Source organism: Anguilla anguilla, chromosome 8, assembly GCF_013347855.1.
Source record: "Anguilla anguilla isolate fAngAng1 chromosome 8, fAngAng1.pri, whole genome shotgun sequence".
NCBI classification, from domain to species: domain Eukaryota; kingdom Metazoa; phylum Chordata; class Actinopteri; order Anguilliformes; family Anguillidae; genus Anguilla; species Anguilla anguilla.
Window position 1 is genome coordinate 29706287 of NC_049208.1, and position 26766 is coordinate 29733052.

The 26766-nt window shown below is 42.6% G+C and overlaps 1 protein-coding gene across 2 annotated transcripts in view; it reads left to right on the forward strand.

Annotated features, from left to right (window-relative positions):
- Nucleotides 1–26766, forward strand: part of LOC118233780 (RNA-binding motif, single-stranded-interacting protein 3-like) — a 161834-nt gene that overhangs the window by 108609 nt on the left and 26459 nt on the right. For both annotated transcript variants that reach the window (XM_035429718.1, XM_035429717.1), the window contains exons 7-9: nucleotides 16437–16543; nucleotides 21501–21541; nucleotides 25509–25605. In XM_035429718.1, coding sequence (XP_035285609.1) covers nucleotides 16437–16543; nucleotides 21501–21541; nucleotides 25509–25605 — 245 coding nt within the window. The remainder of the gene's footprint in view (nucleotides 1–16436; nucleotides 16544–21500; nucleotides 21542–25508; nucleotides 25606–26766) is intronic.

A 26766-nucleotide genomic window follows, 5' to 3' on the forward strand; every position in this document is an offset into this window, starting at 1 on the left:
TTTGTGTGCACATGTATCTGCGTGTGTTTGTGTGCGTGTGTATTCATGTATGTGTGGTGTTTGTCGTGTGTGCATGTATGTGTATGTGCTTGTGCGTGTGTGTGTACATGTGTGTGTGCGTGTATGTGCTTGTGCGTGTGTGTGTACGTGTGTGTGTGTGAATGTTTGTTTGTGTGTGTGTGCACATGTATGTGCATGTGGTGTGTGAGTGTGAGTGGTGTGTGCGCACGCACGTGTGTGTGTGTCAGAGAAAGAGAGGCAGGGTTTTGCAGGCTGAATGCTGAGCGTGACAGCTTCTGCTACTCGCTGCAATGGTTTGTCATCAGAATGGATAACTTGAAACGTCTCGTCTCCTCAATATGTCCGGGCTCCTCCGTAGCAGCCTGATCCTCCGTGCTTTGTGATTCTTTATTATTCTGCTCCTTCCCAACAGTGAATCTCAAGGCGGCTACTGTCTCTGACCTTTCCGGCATGACAGACGCATTATTGGGAGCAAAAATTCCGCTCTCTTTCCGCCGGTCTCCATACCGTCTGAAACAGACGGCTCAGACTGCTAACTAGGCTGAGCCAAAATGGGCAGACTTTCAGCAGATCTCCACAGGCAGCAATAAGCTGGGTGGCCGTGTCCACTTATTGCCCTACAGCAAGCACACCATATTACACCTCCCACTTTTACACCCCCACTGTTCACAACAGAGCCATCCCTTCTGATAAGAACAGCATTTAGTGCTCAGAGAGAAGGACACGTGTTACTACAGGGGTATGGTATGGTACAGCTTGACAGTTGGAAAGGGACGCTTGTGATTCACTGGGAGATGTTCATTGACATGTTTAAGTTTGTTTTGAGTTCATCGGTCACCTAAACTCAAATTAGTTTTAGAATGCACAAAGTTTATTTTACTGCAGGATTTGGAACTTATTTAAGAGAAGGAGGGAAGTTGTTCATACACCCAGACACACACACACTCAAGCGCACACACAAATACGAGTTAATCTTGCACTTGACTTCAATACCTGGCTATTGTCTCGGAACAAGCAGCAGAAGAACTTGTAAACACAGTTTGTTTTGTCTGGCTATTGTGCATAGCTACCTGATTTTGATGAGGGTAGTGGAACTGTGCAGTAAACTGAATCGTCAGTCATCAGCCACATAGAGATAGCAGTTCTCCATACGCTCCATAAGCATGCTGTGCTTCTCATCCATATGCCTTCCCTCCCCTCTTTCAGAAGAAGATTTAGGTATACTATTTCTCAGATGCAAATAATATGAATAGGTACTATTAACAGATTTGATGTCCTCTCATATGGATGAAGCCATTCTTCTCCGTGACCTTGTTACCAGCAGGACCCCCGGGTGATCCGTTCTGCCATTACATTTCATCCATTAACATTAGCAGCACCTTTTTCCTTTTTTCATCATTCAATAAAAGATAAGCAGCTGGCTGAGGAGAACGAAAAACTGCGCAGCAAAGCTCGCCATTACCCCAGCTGAGGAGTGGGCATCTGATCGGAAAACGACTGAACACGTTATCACGTGTGCAAGTGCACCGATGAGCGATTTAAACTGCGATTTCAAGATGAAGTTCAGTGGAAACCGCGCGCTGGGTGAAGTCCTCACTCCGGCTGTGAAACATCATGTGTGTTCACACCCAGCAGCAGTCACTGTGCTATTGGTCCACCAGTGGCTCCCTCTGCAAATCAGTGGACGGGGCTCTTGCCATAAAGCATCCCTTCTGATTAATAGCGCGTCTGTAGCTGTCAGTTAAATGTACTGTTAGTTAGACGCAAATGGGGAGAGGGGGGCAAGTGATTGTTTATGCACACCGAGTTTATAACCGCCATGTTAATTGGGTCTCTAATTTACGGTCAGGTTTTTAACTGACGAAGCAGAGCTTGACTATCATAGAGGGGAGAGAGAGAGAGACAGGAAACTGGCAAGCTGCTTCCATAATTCAATTACCCATCACCCAGCGCGGTCCAGAGCATTCTGCAGCCGCTCGTAGGACGTCCTGCTCGCGCACACTCATTCATACTGTATGCCGTTCGGAGCTCTGCAGCCAAATGGACGTGGCTTACCATTGTCTTTGTGGAGCCGGTCTGGAGCTGAAAGCATTGTGTGCTGGTCACAGAGGACAGTTGAGGTCCACTTCCTGCTGTAGCTCTCCTGGCTCCTGCTGCTGCTGCTGCTGCTGCTGCTGCTGCTGGCTTCAGTTCAGTTCTCCGCCTGGCTCCGCCCCCTGCTTTATTCATAGTTCAAAGGGGGCCTATCTTTGGAGGTGACATTCAGAGGAATTCAGTAAAGTTTTGAGAGCCGGAAAGATATTTTATTTTTCTTCCGGGTCACAGTAGCTGTTTTAATGTCTTTCCTAATGAAACAGGACTGCTGGACTTTGTTTGTTTTTTTCCCCCAGCTGAGATTCTCTGCAGGACTCAAATTACAGGTAATTTACTGCAGTGGAGAATGAGAGGCTATCAGCCTCATACATTACCTATAGAGCATATCAGACAGCCACATTACCTGCAAATTACCTCCATCAGCCAGGCACATTACCTGCAGAACAAATAAGTCAGTCATATTGCCTGCAGACTAAATCAGTCAGTCACATTACCTGTCCAGTAAATTACCTGCATGTATACTGAACCTATCACAGCACCTGCAGATATATTCAGCACATCACAGCATTTTACCTGCATATATATATATCCATGTATCACAGTACCGGAATATATATACAGTGTCTGCAATTATAGTCAGAATATCACAATAGCTACTGATACATTTGCCATAGTAGCTGCAAACCCCCTTGTTATTGAAAGGTGCTGAGTGTGGTCGAATTCTAATGCATATGAGCAAACGTGGCTTCCCTGCTGCTCGTTCCCACATCAGGACTCGGCGTCAATGTCATAATCATAAAATCACCGGCTGATTCAGACGGGCCGCCGAGCCGCTGGCGCTCACATATCCAATAAGATCCCCCCTGTAGAAGCCAATGCGGTCCCATCACTCCCCTTCATGGGAAAATATAAAGGCAAGCTATTTTACTCACAGCCAGGGGGTGTGGGGGGTGCCGCTGGTATGGGAGGGTGGGGGGAGGGTGGGGGGGTGACCTGTCAAATTACTCTCCTCTGTTACACTGAGAGGCTGTGAAATTGGGAAATCAACCCGTGAGGTAGGAGATTTCCTGTTGTGTCATATCTGACTTCTTTTAAACAGTGATGTGGTGACAGCTTACGGTGTAGTTAAATTTTCCATTTTTGATTAAGTAATATCATTCAAAAGCTCTGAGTCAATTTTTTAAAGCTACTCAAGCGTTTAACAAACAATTATCTGCAGCATTGCATTTTTGAATGTTCTTTCACTGGAACACTCAGGTCATTTTTCAGCTTGTTCCAAAGCTTACTGTTTTAGTACCTAATTGATTCACAGTTGTTTGAAAGACTGACTATTTGGCTGAATTCAAGCTTAAATTATTCAGTCGACTGTCTGGAGCTGCCAATGAGAATCGGCCCAATCAGAAACAATCTGGGAGAAATACTGAGTAATCAACTCCAAAGGTAAAAACAATTCTGTAGGTCACTTTTGGACCCAGTGTTCTTATTGATCTCCATGCGTTGGGGGTGAAAGTATCGCAGGACACTGAGCAGCGGACTGAGAGAGGCAAATTACAGAGGCTGTACTTCCAGGTTTTAACATCTCTTCAGCGCCAAGAACAGAACAGTGAGTAATTATCAGCAAAAATACATAGATGAGCCTGATGAGTTTTTGAAGTCTTGTGGACATATGAGACAAAGATTAAACCTTTACCAGAGTAATGTAAAGGTAAAAAGCATGGAGAAAGAGATGGACTGCTCTGGACCCTCAGCGTAATACTTCATCTGTCAAGCACAGTGTCCTCTTTCTTTTTCACTCTTTCATGAGTGATGTTTACAGTATCTTTGAGCTGGCATAGCTTTGCTCATGGAGTGTCACATAGAATTCACTCAGCCATTCGTGGCGAGATCCTAACGTTAAAGCTCCTGATGCAAGTGGTTGAACTGGCTAAACTACAAATCCCATCAGTCTTAGCAGAACAAAAAGTCTTGACAGCCCACAGCTGAACATCTACCCCCCCTCCACCCAGCCCCCAGCCTAAAGTGCTGGTGCCCAGACAGCCAAGACAGCCTCCAGGATTTAAGCTCCATAAACTGAAATGAGAGAAATTTAAGCACCCTAAACCAAAATTAGAGGCAATCTGTAATCTTGCTCTGTAAACTGTTAAAGCTCTACTGAAACTGTCAATCATGCTTTTATTCTCCATATTAATTCTTTCTCTCCTTTTCTTGCTTTTTTTGTGGCTTAGATGATGGTTTGTGTGACTTCAGTTATATTTCACTACTTCATTTCATTACTTTACTGGTTCTGGCCCTGTGTGTGTGTGTGTGCGTGTGCGTGTGCGTGTGCGTGTGCGTGTGCGTGTGCGTGTGTGTGTGTGTGAGTGCATACAAGAATGTGTGTGGGTGTGTGTGTGTATGCTTGCATGCACACATGCGTGTGTGTGTGTGAGTGCATTCAAGAATGTGTGTGGGTGTGTGTGTGTTTGCATGCACACATACGTTTGCGCATGCATGCATGTATGTGTGTTTGTGTGTGTGTGCTTGCATACACTTGTCTGTTTGTGTATGCGCCATAGACATGCATAAGTAATTAGACAGGAAAGCACACCTTCAGCTAACCTATACTTGTGAAGCCCTGGAAGTAAGCCTGTACTGTGCATGTTGAGGGCAAAAAGCCCCCATGAAAAGTAGGTTGTGAAAATATGTAATGTGTAATAAAATATGTAAATTTTAATAAATATTTTCCCAAAACTGCTGGACCTTCTTTTTCACAAACTAAAAAATGAACTGACGAGGTTTTCTTTGGTAGTTAAATCACCTTGGTTTTCTTCATTGAATTCAATGGGCAGAGGGTAGCTCTTTTGCACTCAACAGCAGTAGAGGCTGTTTCCCGTTACTTCCTAGGCTTCACCGCCAGGCCCCTCCTACCCTCTCCGGTTCTTATGTACACTCTATGGTGTGTACGTGTGCTTGTGGGTACGCATGTGCTTGTGTGAACATATGTGGCCATGCTTTTGCATGCGTGTGATTATATGCTTGTATGTCTGAAACCTGCTATTTTGTGCGATGTGCGGCGTGTGTATATGAATGAGCATTTGTACTGTGCATGCCTGAGTGCGTGTTAAGTGTGTGAGCATTGGTGCATTGCCCTTATAATAAAGCAGAAGTAGCATTTAATCAGTTTTGCCTCAATTCGACATGTCAGTTATCAGCTGCGTGTTGTATGTTGTATATCTTCTTTTTTCATCAATCTTTTTTTCTGTATTTGAAAGACCAATGCAAAAAGCATTCAGATTATTTTATTCATATTTTTAAATGCTGGTGCAGGGTGTGAAATGTATTTGAAGATTTTGTATCTTAATGAGACTTCTTGTTAAAGGCTAAGTCTGCTTTGTGTCCTTCCTGTCTCCTATTAGAGCAATGAAACAGGACGTTATTAAAGACCTTGTTAATCAGATCCATTTTTTTAAAGAATCAATTTCCTCAAGCCCTTTCTCTCTGAAATCACTTTATGTCAGCAGGCAATGCTCAGGATTTGTTGCACATTGCTTTTTTTCTGCTGAACTGCGTCAGTTACAAAGAATGTAGAAAATGCTGCTGCAGTATGAGCTGTACACATCACTCGATGCATTTAATGATTATTTTACAAAAATGAATAACTGCTCCATCCTAAAAAATCATGGGAAAAAACAGCTTTGAGTCTTATTGTACTGTGAGTGATTTTCATTTAGAAAGCAATTTCATCTAGAACAGCGGTGGTTGGTATTAGGTAGCCTTTATGATGGTCAATGCCAGTGTCAGATTAGAAACAGGTTATAAAACAGTGACCCTGAAATTCTACAGTTACGTTTCTTACAAATTCTCAGCTCTAGAGATATTATCACAGTGTCTGTGATATTATCACAAGCACATCTGTTTTTGTACACAATTTACAATTTACTCACTGAAGATGCTTTGGCCTTTTTTAGCCTGCTATTCTAACTGCCTATGTGATCCACTATGATCATTTTGTCCTGTATCCGATTCATACAAACCGGGTGCTGAGCCTCAACCAGTAGAATCCAATAGCCATATACTACACTTTTTATTTATTTAGTCCCCAATAATAAAATATGAAATTGCAAATAATTACCATCTGCCTTTCCTAAAAAAAAAAAACCTTCTATAAAACCAAGTTGTTTTTTGTTTGTTTGTTAGTTTTTTGCATATGTTTTACATATCATAATTTATCTGGCTTTGTGCTTTAAGTTTATATTAACTGGAGGAGTGCAGGCCTTAGGCCTTCAGGTAATCTGTTTTCTAATTTGGTGCCTGATTCATCAAATTAGACGAGAAATTCATGCCTTGAATGTGCTTCCTGCTCAGTATTCAGTCTGGCTAAGCGGCCTCTCTGACTGGTCTCCCGGCTACATGATTCAATGTTGGATGTGTCCGAGTGCAGACAGGATGTAGGATGGGCCAGCTCGAGTGACAGCAGCAAGAAGAGATTTTATTGTCGCAGTTTTCGAATTCTCGTCGCGTCAAACAAAACAATCACGCAGCTTATTTGTCACGTATGGCGACAGGTGTACCGCACACCGCTCCATAAAGTCTGCGTTCTATTTCAGGTTTATGACTTTTCACAAAATCTCTCAAGCATTTATTACAGAGGGGCTTGCCTGCATTGCCTTAAGGTTTCATATTTCAGTTGTTGTGTTTTTTTTTTCATTTTTGAATTTGTTTTATGAGGTTTCTTCCATTACTTCCATTTTATATATTTTACATTTATGCTGCTGCGCTTTTATCTGATGCATGTGGCACACAATAGACAGGTCTTGCCCTTTTAGTAGTTTATAAATGCAGACTCTGTAGCATGCCTTGGTGCACCAAAAATATTACATGACAAATGATATTATTTTCAATATCGGTGTGTTTCAGATGAATGGATTTTGATGGTCCCATATTTCTGATGTAGAACTCAGCAGGTCTTAAGGCAAGATTTCTGCAGTCTGTATCATTGATTTATGGAAAGCAACATGACAATATGTCAAGAGCTGAATGAGCTGGCCCATGTTCAGATCTCACTTAGATTGCGCTCTTTCTTTCGAGTACAGGTGGACACTTACTGACGCACACACACACACACACACACACACATACACATACACACACGACACGATTACCATCCCGAGGAATCTGAGATCATATTTCCAAGAAAATCTGATTTGTGGAAAGCAGAAAAAGAGAACAAAAGATGATTATTTTCAGTGTTTATATGTCAGTATATTTCATTCCTGCCTCTGTGCTTTATATCCATGAAATATGCCCTGGTGGTGATGATTTAAACAGTCAGCTGTTTTTTTCTTTTCTTTTCTTCATTTTTCATTCTCATTCAGCACATTCATACATAATAGACATCTGATGTATTCTGTGTGTAATTTTCCATTTTTCAAATTCACTTCAAGAAAACAAGTTAAAACTCGACCAATATTATTATTTTCATCATTATTGTTAGGAACAGGGCCTCAGTGGAAGCAGACACAGTAAGGTAGCAGTAGTATGGTTGCCATAGTCATAGAATTGACTATTATTAGGTGAATTAGTTTTTATAGTAGTAGTCAGCACAGCTCATGGACTGCTGAGACCAAATAGTTGTTAATGTGTCAATAAGGTCCAGTGCAGAATTAAGTCTTACAGCAGGTATGATGCCATTATTGTTCCTCTGCACCAATGTACAATGCCTATTGCCTACTGACTTGTTTTGTTTCTGTGTATATATTACACAGCTTAAAGGCTGTGTAGTACTTATAAAGACTGCAAAGAACTTAGAAAAGATCATCCCTAATCCATTGATTAGCAACCTTGTGTCGCACATTATGCTGTGAACTGAATTGTGATATGATGTTTAATCCCCCCAACCAGGTTCATATCACATGCATGATTGATTTGCATTGAGATACGCAAATTAGTTAATGAAAACAAATCTTTCTCCAAATCTACTATATAAGCAAGCCTGAGTTCCAAGCCTTGATAAAGCAGCTATGGGCAACACAGCACAGAATAAGCATGTTTATGTGTTCCATGGATCCTTCCCAAACATGAATAATCTCCTGATGAAATAGAAATATTTAATAAAGCATTACATTGCACAAATCACATCGAGCTGCAGATTGTCTGCCTAGAAACGACATTGTACAAAAGGAGCCTTTGTAATCTCATACACATAAACACACAAATTGGTTTGCGCTGACTCTAGCTGGTCGTGTATTTTCTGGTCAGTTCTCCGGGATATTTTTTTTTTGCCAGATTGCTTATTCACGAGGAGACGGAGAGAGCGGTGCTATCTGATTTCAGCCCGAGAAGCAAACATCCTCCGAGGTCCTCCAGGCTTATAAAACACGTCTCTAAGTGGTATTGATTATAAACCTCTCCCTCAACCCATTACCGCGTCTCAGACTGCTCCTTGCGTAGGAAAAGCTGGAAATGCGCTTCCTGACCGCCCCGTCAGGGATGCTGGTTTTATTTCCTCTGCATCCCTAACAGTTTATACACCAGAAGACCGGAATGGACTCGCTTATCCGTTCAACAAATGTTCCAATCCAGGAAAACTCGCCTTCACGTCTTCAGCCTGGGCCATTACGGTACGGAAAAAATCAGTTTAGGCTCCACTAGCTCACGAGCAGCGCAGCAGGGCCTGTGTTCAGCTCCTGAACGATCTTGTTACCTAGAAAAGCAGGATTTTTGAACAAACAGATAAAAAAAATACACCTTGAAAAGTTTTGTCCAAATTCAACATTTTTTTCTGTTCTGAACTGTAACTAAACACAACTGAAGGCTCGATCAACATTTTTACTTAACATTGACTTGGAATAAAATGTATATGTGTGATTTTTTTTCACACAAAAACAGTGCAGCAAAGTATATAGGCTAAATACTGACCTGAACAAATTGCGCTTTTGAAGGAAAAAATTTACACATCTATTTTAAGCCAATATATAGGAGAATTAATTGAATTCTGGAATTAGTATTTATTCTTATAAGGAGTTTTCCTCCATACTCATTTCATTTTTATGGGGTGTGTATTTAAATACAGAGGTCCAAAGTCTGGAAACTTGCCTTTAAACTCCAAGATATTACACTCAAGATGTCTCAAAACATTTAACTCCAGAACAGAGTATACTTTATCTGAAAGGAGTAATATTTATTTTACCAGCAGCTGCAGGCAAGGAAAGGACATTTCATCAACAGAATTCCTAACAAAAATGAGCACCTTCTCATGAAGATGAGGAGACAAGAGCATTCCAACCAGGTCATTGCCTCAGATCATTACCTTGGCTTGCAGCTTCTTGACCTATACTTGGATGCTCCAGTCAGGATCCTTATGGCCTTCCACCATGAGCGCAATATGCTATAAATATAGAGAGCTTATAGAGTATCCCATGTACCTGTTCTGCTGTTCCAGGTTATTCTCTGTAAGGAAACAGAGGTCACCTTTGAACAGGACTGAAAATAAATAGAATGCCATGTTTTCATTACTCAGTTGATTCAGTTTCAAACACTTTTCAAAGTCAAGGGCTTTACACACTAGAATATATGGACGGAGCTCAGCAGAGTACTGTCACTGGGTCACATTACAGTGGTCCCCAAGTGCTACGACACTGCTAACAACCCGTAGCTAAGAAATGGCTTCTTAATTAGAATTTTGAATTTAAATCTTATCAATATCACTTTTGAAACAGTGCCAAACCTATTTCCCCTTTCAAGTTTATGGAGGCAGCTTGTGAATACCTTCTGTACCCCCCCCCCCCCCCCCCCCCCTTAACCTCAAATGGCTTTCATCCCTGAAGTAGCAGCTGAATATAAAAGGCTGCAGTATACATGACAATATCACAAAATCAGAAGACTGTTTTCAAGGGCATTTTAAAAGGGAAGCAGTCATGATGGTGCTGGAGTACAGACCACAACTCCCACCCCCCACCCCAAAAAAAGAACAAAAATAGACACGATTTCTCTGTTCAGCAAAACATTTCAGCGATAAATTTGATTGATTCATTAAGAAACTACTATTGTTACAAAGGATACTTAGTTTAATTGCATGCATATTTCAGCCTTAAAAAGAAAGACTGGCTAAATCCCCGTTAAGTACAGCAAGAGGCTTTCGCTTAGAAACAGACATGATTACTGATGTCCCCTGCTGTGGCTTTTAAGAGTATTTACATACCAAAAAGGGCTCAACTCATTATTAAAGTAATAGGCAGGATAATTCAGTGAGGAGAGAACTTTTTATATTGTTATTGCTTCCAATGCAGTGCAATGACAGGCATGCTTCCAGCTCCAGCAGACCAGACACTAACACTACCATGGTACTTTAGTATTCAAAGGTGAGGATGGAACATCCCCAACAGTTTAATTCTATAAGACAGTTTTTTTATTCACATGTTGTCCAGTGAAGAGCTCAGCTAATGAAAAATTGTCCCCAGGACTGAAAAAGAACACGGTTTAGCTGCCATCTTCACCAAAAGCAACTAATCTGCATATGCTCCATTTTCACAGCCAGGTTTTCAATAGAAAAATTCAGGTGAATGACTTCAGGGGTATGACTTCTGAGCCACAGACAGGATGTGAACCTCAGCCCCTCTGGTTAACTTTGTGATCCTCGGTGCCTCGCCGGTGCCTTGCCCTGCTCCAGTGCGTTGCATCTAGTTAAGCAGGACTGACTCCGCCACCCACTCAGGAGAGCACACGGCTGCTTCATCCGGCACAGAAATTAATTGAGAAGCGTGATTATCTCCACTCAATCTGCCCCTGGGTCAGAACGCGGGGAGCGGTTAACAAAGAACTGAGCGCAGAAAAAGGAAAAGAAGAAACACTTCTATTATGTCTGGAAACTTCAGGCATCACAAGCTCATTCAGTTTAGATGGTGCTCTTCTCTTTTTTCCACTTTTATACCCCATACAATATAATAAAAAAATAATACCCGCTGTGCCGGGGCTAAATATTTTCCATTTTTCTCTTCTCACCCACGAGAAAAGATAGCTGTGCAGCAAATGGGTTTGGCTGCAGAGATTGTGCTGAGTTTCAGTCACAAAACAAGAGGGGCTCTATTGGGAGCTGTGTGGTTTACCCACCAGCAGACGGGCGGGGTTGGGGTTGGAGGGGGTGGGGGTGTAAACGGGGCGACGCAGGGAAGGTGAAGAGATACCGCACCTGCCTCTTGGACAAACTGGCTGAAAGGTTACATCAACAGCACAATCACAGAACGTACACTATCCGGTTCATGGGGGCACATGGCAAATTACAACTTTCGTCTGTTACCACGCCCCCCCCCCCCCACTCACCATTTGCCAACTCCCCTAAATAAGGTCCAGTGCCTACCTCTGATTGACTTATTGGTCATTAATTCTCATGTTCTTCAGTTCTTTTATTAAGTAGCTATCGGTTCTTATCTGATTATGAATGAATTATCAGACTTCTGTGACCATTAATCAGGTACAATGGCTGGAATGGTCATATATATTGTGGCTTTACTGATCTTAATTGCTGTTTCATTAGTAATCATGGATCATCTACCATGGCTTTGTTGATGAATAATTAGCAGCAGTACCTTTATTGACCATTTGTCAGCAACGATTTCTTTATTGAATTTTAATATGGCAGCTGTTTTCAACATTATTAATATGGGGAACAGAGAGGCGGGGTTTGGATAGAGATGAACTGATAACAAAGAGGCAGTGGAGACGCCAGCATGCTATGAAACCATACCTCCTTTCTGCTGAATTTCTGTAATACTGGGCTCAAACAGCTAATATGCAGTTTAGAAATAACTGGGTAAGTGCAGTCTGCTCATGTAATTGTACAGTCTGGAATTGAAAGAGGTCCATTAGGACTGGCAGAATTTTCTTCTTTATTACCCTGTCAGTCATATTTTATTAATATCCATACCGCATTAATATCCATACAGAAAAGAGAAAACGGGCAAATTGCACTTAATCCTTTTAATTTATGAGTGACTTTGTGATTGCACAGCTTGTCCACCTGCAAGGGGGGTTGTTGTAGCCGATCCTGTGTGCTTTCCCATTAACCGACCTTGCTCATGTGACATCACTCCAGTTTGCTTTATCGACCTCATGGTTAAAATACTGGGGTACAATCTCTGAGCTAATATTCTGAAACTACCTTCAGGCATTCAAACACTCTTTTGGAATTATATTCTTTATGACTGCGCCAAAGAATATTGGTGAATGTCAGATTGGTTAGGTTAAAGGTCATGGTTAAGGACTGAGTTAACCAGCAAACCACTGTTTTTTCGAGCTCAAATTCCCCATGGCCCAAAACTGAATCCCCTTCTCTCTTCTCCCTAGACGGAGATGGCATGCTGTTACTCTCCCTCCATGATCAAATGGGAATTCCCTAGCTTTGCTAAACAGCCTCCTTGTATTCCCATGGAGACGGCGGGCGGCCTCGCTGCCTGTTATCCGACTGACTGTCAATCTGACGGCTGCAGTTCAAAAGCCTCTCACAGAAAGGAATGAGTGTGGCTTTCAGGCGCACATTATTTTCCACTAAGGATTCACTGACGTATTGATCCTTCACTCTCCTCACCGGAGGGCTCCCGGTACCCCATAATAATGTCTGTTGCTATGGAAAGTCCTACCGAATAAACCCAGGGTTAGGATGCGTTGAAATCCGTCGGTTATGATCTGCAATATCGAGTGGGGAAACCGAGGTCATCTTTTGTCCATCTGCATCTATGAAGGATGTTCTTCAAAGTTCTTTGAGGGAAATGCATACTCCCGCTCTCCTGGACTGAGCAGGAGGTGGCAGCTGTTCAGAAAGGTTTGACTGGTATTTATGAATAAAATCTGAAGAGGGATTACTGTGCATACGCAGTGTCAGAAGCGGGAGGGCTTATCGCCTGACAGCTGTCTCTTACCGCTCCTGTTCTCAGCCTATCAGAGATTCAGTCGCTTTCCCATCAGGATACAGTAGCGTGACAGACTGAGGGGTGCCATCAATCACATCATTAGAGCTCCCTGTCCCTTCTCATTTTTTGACTGGGCAAAGGCTTTACTTCTTTGTTTTTTCTTCTCCTCTGATTGGAACACCCCCTCCCCCATCCACTGAGAAGAAGTAGAGGGATATCTGATATAGAATGCAGACCTCTCAATTCTCCTTTCACGGCTGTTCGCTGCATTTAAAGTAAAAACTGAGATTGTTTTTTTTTTTTTGGTCTTAAAAAGAATCCCCTTTGTGCTGAGCATACAGACAAGGCCTGCCATGACCAAAAGCGCAGAAAGTATATCACTCTGGGAGACCACGTTCATCAAAATGTTAGACACAAGGAAAATCAATAAAATGATAACATTAAAAAAGAAATACAGAACAACAAACAACTCAATTTTGACCGGACGGTGATTTTTGCGATGTTGCTCGCCTCTCCTGTGAAATGATCTAGTTTGAGACATCTCAAGCTTGTGTGAGGTCGCATACTGCAGCTTCCCAGCTTAGGTTGCTCACATAAGAACCTAATCTACTCTTTGTTTTTTTTTTCGGCACTCAAAACAAATAATAGTCTTGGATTGCACTGAAGCATGTAGAACGATGAATATATAAAGTTATTATGTTCTGCTCCGTTTCCTCCCCGGATAAGATGATATTCTTTGAGCTTGATGCTAGTTGTGTTGTAGCTTGAAACATGTAGTGCATATTTATCCAATCAGGGCAGCTAGACCACAGCAGGCTTTGATTAATTAAGTGTGATATTCCTGGAAGAGTAGGCAGTGAGGGAATGTAATAGTTTCCATAAAACCGTCTCAGCTCTGGCTGTCTGAGTGACACTGACATTATTCTTAACACAGTTTGTTTAATCCAGGCGAAACCTTTCCACCATATTATCTGCTACGATAGCATCTGAAGGCACATGCGGCTCGCAAAAATGTGCCTGCGTGTCACCATAGCAACCCGGATAAAGATTGTTTCATCGCGCGTTGCCGGAGAGTCCGGTTAGCAGCGATATTTGACCTCAAAGCGAAACTCTTTTTTTTGTGTTCAGTTATGAGGGCTGCCTGAGTCATAAATCGGTGAAGACCTACTCAATTACACCTTTCTCAGCCCCATCGCCAAGCCATTTTGCTGCTCTAAATTCTTGAGGTTTCTCAATCTTGTATTTTCCCAGTAATTACCGCTAACATGGTGTAAGATATTTTCCCATCACAGCACAGTATAGTTCTTACTTGTCTCGTGTAAAAGGTTTTTGCCCCACTAGACAGTGAACTATTGTAGTTCGCCATCTGGGAGTGTAAAATCACAAAGAGACAATTTGCACAGATCAGGGAAGGGGGGGAAATGAAATGCCATGTCCTCCGTCGAACGCACAACGACGCCCCTGTGTTTGTTTTATCGGGCCATCGGTGCCGGTCCCGTTAATGCGGAGGCGATGACAAGGCCCGCACCAGACCTGCAGCTGCAGGTGTGGGACGGTGTTTGGACAGGAAGGCTCGGCTCACGTAGTCCCCGGTGCGTTTGATCCGAACTTCATCCTCCGTCAGCTACGTCCACGGTCAGGCTCCCGCCGACACAAAGAGCCTACAGTAAGGCCGCCAAATCCCCCGTGACACGGCTTCCTGTTCCCATGATCCGCGGCGAAGCGCTCGCCAAGCCTGGACTTTTCTTCTTGCGCTATCTTCTCTCGGCAGTTTGCTCAATCCGACATCTGTCGTTCCTTTAGTTTTCTTTCAGACCCAATTCATCTTTCATTGTCTTTGCGCGGCTTCCATCTGCCTGAAGAGAGCAGTCGGAGAATAGCCTTTGAAAAGAGCGCCTTTCATAAGGAGCCCTGGGATTTTCATTGACTTTACAGCTTATGGTTTTACCCAAGAAATGCTTGAAAAAAAGCATTTTCCTATGAATACTGATCCAGATTTTCCATTCCATGCATAGAGGTTACAGCCGTAAAGATTAAATTGAGAGAGGTTACTTGAGGGGAAGACTTGTACCTTACACAGCTCATTAGATTGACGTTAATCAAAATATGAAAAGTCAGCGCTGGCAAAGAGCTACATTTCCAGGGGAAAGTATAGCCTAGCCACTGGGCTGTCTGCATTTATGAAGGCCAAGCAGTATAATGCGTGGACTTCAGGTGATTGTCCAAAAATGCTCCAATGTTGTGAATGTGGAAAATGAGTGAAAATGTTTGAAATTTTGTCAATTATGTCATGTGACTGAGAACCAAGACACAGATAGAAATAATCCAGTTAATGCTCTTAATAGTGAAATGTGGGAAATTTTTGTACTTCAGTTTCTCATCCAGGTGACATCATGTAATATATTTCCCACAATATCCACAAGGTGCCCTATATGCCAATGCAATTACCACTCTCCGATCTCTGGTATCATTCTATGGTCACATGCAATACTGGTGCAGTTATTTGGATTTTAATACATCATCTTTACATTACATTTAGTCTTATCATCTATTGCCAACTAGTCAGGCAAGCCGCCATTCTCTGACTCCTGTGGTATGCTTCTGGAAGAGAAGCAGACAGAAAAAGCAGGAGGTTGTATGCCGGCCTGTGTATTATCCTGCTGAATTGTGTGCTGATACTGTCAGACCGTGTCCTAGCTAGCCGTCTGATAATGTTGCTGTAATGTAGCAACACATGCATTGCAGGAACATCATGAGAATGTTATGTTATGTCTTTTCACACAGCTGACTTGGTGAAAGCTTTTGTGCCACCCATAATGCAACTCCCTGTAATCCCTAACAGCCACCTGCGCTGTCAGAGTTATGTGAAAGCGCTTCCAAACATAGCCCTGCTTGTGGAATGTTTCTGAGCTGCGATACGCTGGGCCTAGAGGACGCTGTCAGAACAATAACACGGCTCCTAGTTCACATTACGCTGAGCTTTGCTTGGAGAGAAAAGCACCGCTACGTGCAGTGAAAGAACAAAAACTCCCGACTCCGCGACAGAAATCTCATGTTTCAAAAAAATTCCCACTTGTGTAGACAAAAAAGGGAATGCCTTAAAGAAACTGGTCTTGGCTCAGCGAGTCGCGGAACATTAGCGTCTTTAAGTTATTTACGAGAGCGATTACCCTGATTATTATTTCAGCAATACCAAGCTATGCACTTTCAAGGGTTGCCAGTCGGGGATTTTGATGTCGAGTTGGTGTTGGGAGTTCCTGCCAAGTGCAGAGGAGGGCGTCTGAGATATTGCGTCAGTGTTCGAGCGAGGGGGAGGGAAGAAAACAAACCTGACTTCAAAGGGGCCTTAGTACTACAGAGGGGCCCCTGTTTCCTGGGCCTGTTCCCACTGGCTGACCCAGCGCATTTGTTGTGTCCTGTGTGTCTCCTCCCCCCCAGCCCCCACCGAACCACTGCTGTGCAAATTTGCCGACGGAGGGCAGAAGAAGAGACAGAGCCAGAGCAAATACCCGCAGAACGGACGGCCGTGGCACAGAGAAGGCGAGGTGAGTGCAGCGGGCTGTCTCACCTGCACTTCCCAAGCGGCGAGCCAAGGACCCGAGCGGCCGTCTTTGGATTGCCCGATTAAAACCACACATGCGGCAAACAGCTCCAATCACCTGAACCTTTCTGCTTTTCTGTGGCTACATCGCTTGATGTATTGTACGGCTTCCTATTGTGACATCTATGCGCTTTGACATGACACTGTGCTTCCCACAAACCAAGGTGGTGAGAACAGAAGGAGAGGCGAGAGAAGCCTTTGTCCAGAATGTGACATTTTAGCTCAGTTCACATGCTGTCTTCTAACCAGGCACTTAATTTCCACTTATGTCTCCAAATGAGCCTGTCAATAGTTAAATCCAAGCCATTACCTCTCACAGCACCACAGTGAAATTGCATAGGGTGCAGCGAATACCACTCAGCAGGCAGTGATATAATGATCTCCTCGAGTGGGGATCATTAGACGCCATATTTGGCCCTTTTGGGGCTAAATACCATTTGTATCCAAATATAGCCTGAAAGACTGCTGCTAATAGGGTTTTAAAAGTGGTGGTGGGGGAGCTGGGTTTTCCCCTTATTCTGTAAACGGTAAGAAAAGCATAGTGCTTATTAATGCCTTGCTGTATAGTGTTTTAACGTGAAGGTGACTACATAAAACATCAAAGCCCATTGGTTATGATAGCAGATGTTAAGAACTGAGTGACACTTGTACACGTGTCTCCTAGATCAGTAATAGCAGGGCTGTTCTGGGAGGTGGTTTTCTTGTCGATTTTCAGTCTGAGTTAATACACAAAGATAGACGAGGCTGCCGGTGCCTGGTAATGGCGGCCAACGGGGGCACAAAGGGGATGTGGGGAGCGGGGAAGACTTCGGGTTTGTGCTGTTGAACAGAAGCGGGACCACTGCACTATCAACTACCGGCCATTTCTCATTTCCCCTCACACGCAGTGACAAAACCGAGACTTAATAAACATCTGTTCACCTCTGAGGCCCGCTCTGTCCGCACATTTATTTATCTCTATCTCTTCAAAGCCCCTCTTTTGACCTTTGATACTTCTATAAATAAGAAGAAAGAGAGGACTAAAATAAAGCATCCCCTCACACAGCTATAATGCCTATTTAGTTTCAGCCAGCGATGAATGGAATGTCATTGGATTTTGAGCTGTTTGGCAGTGGAGCAAATCCCACATTCATAGGTCTTCAGTAAAGCCGGGTCAGGAGATGTTACACTTTTTAATGTCGCTCATTGCAAACACAGTGCCTCCGTCCAGCCGGCTGGCAGCACGGTAAAGTGGGGCAGAACGCTAGCTGATCCAGCACTTTATTTGTTATGTGTTAGCCTTGTCGAGTAAAGCCATTGGACTCACTTGCTGACTGCGTATATTTATGCTGGTTTTCACAAAGCCTATGAACAGTAGCTGTTCTATATCTGAGTTTGAGTTGGGCCCTGTATGGTCCCTAATACTGTACAGACACCGACACCCAAACACATACACACACGCGCGCACACACACTCCAACACACGGACACACACAGCCCATTTTGTCATATTATTTTAGTCATATTACACTTCAAGTTGTCCACAGGACATGTTTTCCCTTCAAAAGAACAGACAAAAGAATATTAAAAAGTTGTCATGAATTAGACAAAAAGTAGGAATCTTTGTTTTGATATTAGTCGCCAAAGTTTATTTTTTTCTTGTATTCATCAGTAAGTTGAACATGAAAGCGGTTGGTGTGAAAGCAGAAAAAAAACATAAAAAGAAGAATATTCGATGCTGATGGCAATGCCCTGAATAGCCCTGAATATATTTATGATCCATTGTGCAGCTGAATGTATTCTTCATACAAAATGACTAAATTTCTTTTGAACTGAAGCTGCTCCTAAAACTGCTATAGACGGAGAATAAAATCAGCTGAAATACTGATGGGAATTGATCCCCAAAACAGCAGCTGAAAACAGTCAATAATCTTTCAAGCAAAAATGATCCCAAAACTGAAATTGAAATTAAAATGTTGAATAGCACCATAAAAAGGGCACAAAAAGATGGGTTCAAAATGTTGAAATATGAATCATGCATACAAACACAGAAGCGCACACACACACACACACAAACATAGTTAGTTTTTTCAGCTGCAAAGAAGTGGATGCGGAACCCGGGACACTCTGCTCAGTGTGAGGTCTGACAGATGTTTGTTCTGTGAAGTACAAAACCCAACATGTTGTAGATAGCCCAAGTAGCTCCCGCTGTTTCCGGAGCTGTTCTAAAATGGCCTTGCTGCCGTAGGCCATCCCACAATTTCATAGGTCAGCTGTGCACAGTCAGGCACTCACAGATACCAGGTTTTACAAACCCGGTGATAGGGCGGAAGGCACTTTTATAGCTGATGGCCACTTTCCCAGTGTTTGAAGGGGAGCTCAAGAATGAAATATCCACAGGCTTCAGTTTCACTTGGCCATTGGAATGGCTGACAGACTATCCTCCTGACACCTGGTTGGGTGGGCACAGCCATTCCTGTCACGCTTCACATTAAATGGCTCTTGAGATTATACTTAATGCTAAGAGTGCAGTAGGGAGAACAGCTTCTCACATGTTTTAGTATACATGTACAGTGTCTACACTGCACCTACATCTGCCTTTACTTTGTAATTGTGCAGATATAAGACCCACTTAATGGGGACACTATTCCTTTTTCCCTGAAATAGCTTAGCCTCTCAATTTCTCCCAAATTTTGCTTTACCCAGTCACTGAGGGCAGGTCAAAATAAGGTAGAACAGGCGCACTAGAGCACCGGCTGCAGCGTCCAAGAAATATTGCACACTGCAGCCAAAATCTGCCGTTTGCAGGAACTCTGTAAAAGGATAGAAATCTCTCCTGCGGGAGTGCTCGCAAGAATGCAGTGGACAGACCGCTATGCGCAGGTTATTGGAAGCAGCGGAGAGGCCTGTCTCTGGATTTGTTGAAATCCTTGCATAGTGAAGCATTGATTAATGCGAGCTTCGTACGCGATGGAAAGTGCATTTGCATGCGGCGGCGCACGCTAGCCTTATTTGCGAGCTTCTCGGCTTCCTGCCACGTGCAAATATTTAAACAAGCAGGCCGATGTATCTGACAACCCAGGCGGCCATTTCGGAGTGTTAGCGACATACGTGTGTGATTTACGGAATCCAATCCCTGCCCACGGCATATTTAATCCGCAGAATAACATTGACAAGTCAATAACCGGAAAAAGGTGGCCCAAAAATGTGTGTGTTCATGGGGTGAAGTCATGGTTCTGAAAACATGTATGACTCAAGAATAAGGCTCATTGGGCCTCATTCACAAAACTTTTCTTAAATTTTTCTTACTTTTGTTCTTGAAAATGTTCCTGAGAAAAACCAATATGGGATTCATGACACGTGCTGACCTTTGCTTTTTATGCATATCCCAGGTGTATGAGATGATAAATGCGGAATTCCTGTTCATGTGATTAGCATAAGGAAACAGCCATTAACAAATACATAAGAAAAAAACTGTGAATGCCGGAATGCTCTTGGGAACATTCTTACACACAGTTTACGATCAAGTCTGATAGTACACGTTTCGTGAATGAGGCGTGAATTGTTTTTGGTTTTTAATAAATGGGAATTTATTGGCATTTAAATAAAATACTTGAAGAATATTTAAAGGTAAAAATCCGTCAAAACAGTAGCCTCATGAAAAAATCCACCAAAACTCCAGGTGAAATATCCTGGCAGAAATTTGGATCAAATAAATGACAATGCAAAGATCAGGGTGAAAATTTTTTTGTTTGTTTTTATTTATCAATGTTTTTAATTCCAAACATTGATAACTTACTGCTTTTCACCACATGATCAGCAGCTTTTCCGTGCTCTCTCGCAATTTTTCTCTCCACTTCCTATTTCTGGAAGCTTGTTCCGAGCCAACCTGCATACATGGCTAGCTGAATCACCAATCAGAGCACTTGCGTGCATGCAGAAATTGTTGCTAACTGTCCAATACGGAGTCTGTCAAGATTTCATTTCGAAATCATTGAGGATTGTAACTAAAAAGAGGAGTGCTAGCCTGTATACCAAAGCTAAATAACTAAATGATTAAAAGGTACGCACAGGGACCAACCAATTTTCCCTGTCACATAGATTACATAAAGATGTATTAAAAATATTATGTTCCGGGAAATTGTAAGCTAGTTACCCAGCACGGACAGTTCTGTGACAGTTCCCCGTTATGACAGTGACGCTCCCTTCCACTAACTGCAGGCTTCTGTCATTTACAGCAAGAGCGATAACATTATGCGCTAATATTTTCCTTATAATTCGTTACATCATTAATATAACCCTGGACTGCATGCTGGAGTCCCTGCTGTGGACGTCTGTATGAGATAAGGGAGCCGGGGATCTGTGATCATTAATAGCCGCCAGCAACTCGGCTGGAGGAATGCTGACAGTAGCTAACTAGCTTTGATTACATTGTCTACATTATGTCACACAAGCAGGAACGACTTTTTTGATGTGTGGAAACATAAAATCCGGGTAAAAAATCGGTTTAGTATTTTTCCGTGAAAATTGGTAAAAACCGAAAACAATGAGCCTTACTCAAGCGGTAGTGATAAGTGTCTGCTCTCCATTGCTGTGATTTCTAAAATGATATTAAAGACATGGCCTGCTTTCTGTATTAGTCTGTGACTTGAGCTTGCCATACAAATCCAATCCCTGGACAGGTTGTTATCATGATACATTTCTTTAATACAATTTTCCAGGAATGTGGTCCAAAAAAGTACTTTAGAATGGCTCAGAAGAAGAGAACAGAACATATAACCTTCTGGCATCAGAAAAGAGTGTTCTCATCATATAAAAATCCCAGAGTGTGCTTGAGACGGTGTGAGAATTTTATTCAGTTGTGTTTTTGTGTGAAAACTGTAATTGTGTAACACATGTCGGTTTCTTCTTCCTGTTTTTCAGACTGGTATGGCATTAACGTTTGATCCTGCCATGCAAAATGGGTAAGGTCCACTTCCGCTCCATCCACATGATCTCACGCATAGCCATGTCACATTCAGTTTTTCTTGTCTTCATATGTTGCCACAGACATTGCCCTGTGTAGCCTTACCTACCTGCCATAGGCTTTGATAGGCTGGGCTTGGGTAGTGCAGGAGTAAGAGGCCTCTTAGGACAATGATGGAGCTGCTAGTGGTGGTCCAGTAGAGGGCAGTCTTCCCTCTGGACCTGTTAGGAAACCAACAGCTCGCTGCTGAGTTGGCGGGGAAATGGTGCTGCTGGAGATGTTGTATTTTTGATGGGACATTAAAAGGTCCTGATTCACTCCGACAATTAGTGGAGTTCATCAGTATCCCTGAAAAATGTCAGTAGTTTTAGTTTGGTCACTGGCCACTTTAATTGGCTTCATGTTTCTCAGGCTTTCTTAACTCATGTGTGGTGAGTGTTCTGGCACATTTCTGACACTCATTAAAGGCAGCTTATTATGGTGAGAGATATGACATCACTGTATTTCGGAACCCGTTAAAAGAGCTGCATTTGTAAGGATGCGTGAGGCTATATTACCTTTAACAATTGAAAAATCCACCTGGTTTCCATATCAACATCTCTCTGGTGACTTGGTCAAGTCCAGTGCTGTAACCAGTTATTCTTTCAGCCCAGTTCCAACACACCACCTGTTTTTTCCCCCTCACACAGCATGTCACACAATTCAGTGCACTTGAGTTTCATTTTGAAGATGCAACAATTAGAGGAAGGAATCATCCTCTCTGGAATGTCTGCTCTATGTATAGGAAAGCAGAAACCGCCCTGCTGTGTTATCTCTCCTGAAACTAAGCATAGTGTCTGCAATGCTGACTTCACAGGGGCCTCCATAAAATGCATGGATTGCCTAAACCAGGTTCTAAAATAGCTTGCACTGTGTCCACAGGCACTGAAACTGTAAAAATAGAAGGTTGCCTATAAGTGTAGTATACTAATGGCAGTAATTACGTTCACTGTGGGACGTGGCAGCTACGGGGGATCCCCATCAACAGGGACGCTAGAGTGGGACAGAGCAGATAGATGCCATAAAACCCAAACAGAGCACAAATAACTCCCTCTGCCTATTTCTGAATGAATGTAATGAATTTCTGCTTCGCCTGTATTTTTTCCCTTTTTGGCTGCGTTCATTAGGTCCTTTATTTACAGAAATTAAAACAGGAAGCGGCGTAGAAGGCCTATTTCAGGGCTATCCGGCCCCTGGAGACTCCTATTCCCCGCTCCCTGTGAGACGGGGAGAATGTGCGAAGCCGGCTGCGATCGCGTACGCTAATACCTCCTGGAGTCCCTTGAGTTCACACCCAGAACGGAACAGAAAGCGGTGCGTCAGCATCGCCCAATCAGTGCAGTGTTCTGCGGCGGTTTTGTTCGTCAGTCTCAACCTTAATTTTACTGCCGTTTAGCTGGAGCTGCGCGAGTTAATGGTAATCCCTCTCGTAAAAAGGGTACTTTGTGCGAGTTATAACTAATGGCCTTAACTGCATAAAGAAAGCAAGGGCTATTATAGTGTACTATAAACAGACATTAAAATAGATAGCTTTGGAAAATAACAGTGGGTAGTGTGCTGGAGGATCCATGCAGAGTTTCATGAGGCAAAGGTCCTTTTATTTGTCGTTCCTGTAGGATGTAACCTTATAAAGTTTAATGGCAGGATATATCAACAGACATTATAGAAATTCCTCCGATCACATATTTTTTTATTTTTAAATTGTACCCGTAGTACAATCATTATTCTGGTCGTCAAGCAGTTGTCAAGCATATACTGTAGATCTCTAAATCTTAGTTATCTTTTCAATTCATCTGGGACACGATGAATTGAACTGAGTAAATATTACACAGAAATACAAGACGGATAAAACCAACATCCACAGATAAATTCCAAACGATATCATGCAATAAGAAGCCAGTGATCTCCGAGCGCTGAACTCAACGGCCTTCAGTTTTTCGGGCTACTTACAATGCATTGAGTTTCCTCAAACGCCGTTGATTCCCATCTGCGCTGTCCAGCCTTGTCTAGCTTAGCCCTCAGAATATAGGCTATCCTATATGTGTAGCAAAGCACAGTTTGAGCTGATAAAACCCTGACTGTTGGGATCAAGAAGCCATCAAAGACTTCATAAAAGTTTAATGCCTTTTATAAAATACAATATTTCTTGTTATGTCTGGTTGAAGCGAGGCGTGAGATGGGAGAGTGTGGCGGCGGTCCGCGGGCGGAGGGTTATTACAGAAAGGAGACGCCGGGCGGAGCCCTGGTCATGCGAAGCTCGGCGCCCTGCCCCGCGGAAATGAAAGCGCTCGCGAGGAAACGGAAGCCTTGACATTTGACTCTGGCCAGAGGCGGTGCTGTGCCGAACCGCGGCGTGCCTGCCCGTCTCCTTCTGTGTGCGCCTCTCAACATGCCTTTCAAAATGGAGGCCGGTCGTTCTGCCATTTAAGAGTCCGTTGTGTGAAAATTGTGCTTTTTTTGCTGAAATGTATGTTGAATATAGAAATAGACATATGAATGCCTTCACATAGAATTTTTTTTTTAAAGAAAGCTTTAAAGAAAACACTGTGTGTTACTACAGTAGCCTATGCATTCATTTTTAAGGCAATGTATATTTTATGAATGCAATTTCCAGCGAATAAACTTGTGTTTACCCATTGTGTATGATTAAAGAGCCTTCCGCATTGTAGCTGAACTCAAAGCTCACATCAGTGTCATTTGAGTCTTTTTCTGTGAGTAATGTGAAATCATCTCTATGTTACAGTACCACTGATCAGGAAATAACAACTCCCTCACATTACTGCACACTGAACACAGAAGACATGTATTACAGTGTCCTCCATGCCCACGCCAGCTATTTCGGTTTTCTAAAGTAAAAGTCCAAAAGAACACAGCGGCTTCTGTGGATAGGCTCTTTAAATCATAACTGTAGCATCCTGCTTATCGTATGAGGAAAGGTTCACGACAGCCCCACATTCTGGAAGTAAATCAAAGAGAGCATATCTCTGCCTTTGTTTATACTTCAGGCTAAATGACAATATATGATAAATAGGTCATTCACTGATTGCAAATTTTTTTTAGCTTGTTTTAGTTACTTTCTTTATATATCTGTATTCAAAGTGAAAATCACAGAGGTTATTATTATTATTTATTTATTTTTTATAATAAATTCATGTTTGGTATTTTTTGCATGCACAAATAATCTTGAAGGCAAAAAAATCTCACTACACTACCGAATTCAATGCCATCTTCTAATGCCACTTGAAATTGCATATGCAAACATTCCCAAATAACCCCCCTACCCCCCACTCTCAGCAAAAGCACTGCTAATGAAAACCACAGATTTCACTTTGCATCAATACCAGAATCAGGGAAACATAAGAGATGACAGGATGGGATGGGAGGCTGTAATGATGGATTTCTTTCCTTGTAGGGAAGAAATTGCTAAATGATGCAACATAAATCAAACCAAGCTGTGGGATCTCCCTGCAGGGGGAGGGGGTGCTCTTGTGGTACTTTTGACTATAAAGGAATGCAACTTTTTAAATGCAGTAAAATTGCCCATTGGAGTGGAAGGCGTAAGAAGCGTGTAATAAAATCTCCAGTAATAGAGAGGTTCCTGCACAAAGAGGTAAGGAGGTGTAAGGAGATGGACACACAGTTCTAATTGACAATAGGGCTGGGATTCAATTAACATTTGTCCTTAACTTTGACTAATAACTAATAGCAAGAATTCAGCAATCTTGTGTGTTCAGCCATCACCAAAATGAACTTGCCAGATTGAGTTTCTGAGGAAAAAGTTCCATGCTTATGTTTACTTGGAAGTTAAGGACAGATTTTAATTGAATGCAAGCTTAGGTGCTGTTGGTTGCTTTGCGGAGGTGGGTGTGGTTGCTCCAGTCTTCCAGTCTCAATGGTTTTTCAGTGTCCTCCTTTCTCTCCCCTAGGTTCTATTCCTCGCCTTACAGCATCGCCACGAACCGTATGATTGCACAGACGTCCATCACACCCTTCATCGCTGCTTCTCCTGTTTCCACATATCAGGTGGGCGTGGAGGCCGAAGGGGGGCGGGGGCGGGGAGGCAGGAAGGAGAGGGGCTTCAAACGTACATTTGTAGGAAGAGGGAGGAAAAGGGGAGTGAAACAGGAACATTCACAGATCAGTTATCTACAGCAGATTGCCTGTTACCCATGTCTGCCTCTATATGGAAGTCGAGAGCGCACCTTTGTCTCTGCGCGGCATCCAGTCGGAGGGAACCATGTCTAAACATGCTCAGCTGGAACACAGTGTCTGTGTGAAATGTAAATAAGCTCTTAGCATGGGGCCGTACCAGCAGCTGTTTTCTTCTGCTTTGGTTTATTGTTGTTTAGATCAGGTATTTTTTGCTCTAAAATACACTGCGACTTTAATGCACAGGAAGCCTCAAGGTCATTGTCAAATTGATATATTAACAAACAAAATGTATTTGTGTTTTTCAAATGAAAGAAACATGTCCTACGCACAGGTAGTTTCACTTTGCCACTGCTGCTGTGCTGCTCCCTCTCAAACTCACACTGCTTTAGTGCACTAAGTGTAACCAAAACCTATATTATTTATTTCAGCCTGCACACTAAAAGTAAATCATAAAACTTCAAATTGGATAAAGGAATTCCTATTCATTTAGAATTTGAAATTTGCGGTGCATAATTTAAAACGCCACATGCTCCACTGAGTTGTTTTAGTTTTTTGTTTTTTGGCAGTTAAATGTTGAATGAAGTTAATCCATGCTGGATATTCGTTTCATTTATTATCAGTTCAATCCAAACAATGCAAGTCCTTACCTAAGTGAGCAAATCTATATCAGATGTCAAGTACAGTGTCTCTTGCTTTGGACCAAAGGCTTCCTGAGACATCTAAAAGGTAGCAAAGCTTTTACAAAATGTTGAAATACCTGCACCCTGTGAATACACGTCAGGAAAAAAATCATAGGAATTTCTAGTTTCTGTTTTTTTTTTTGGTAGAGACACAAGCTCTCGACCTTCTCAAGTTCTCCCTATCTCTAAAGGACATTTTGTACTGCAAATCAATTTTGGTGGAAGATTTATAACAGCCTTTTTTTGTTTGTGCTGTGATATGTGCCCCCGTTTAAATTTGAATTTGATTCTAATGTTGGGATATAGATTCCCCCTCCCAACCCCTCCCCCCACGGACAAGCCACTGAATGTC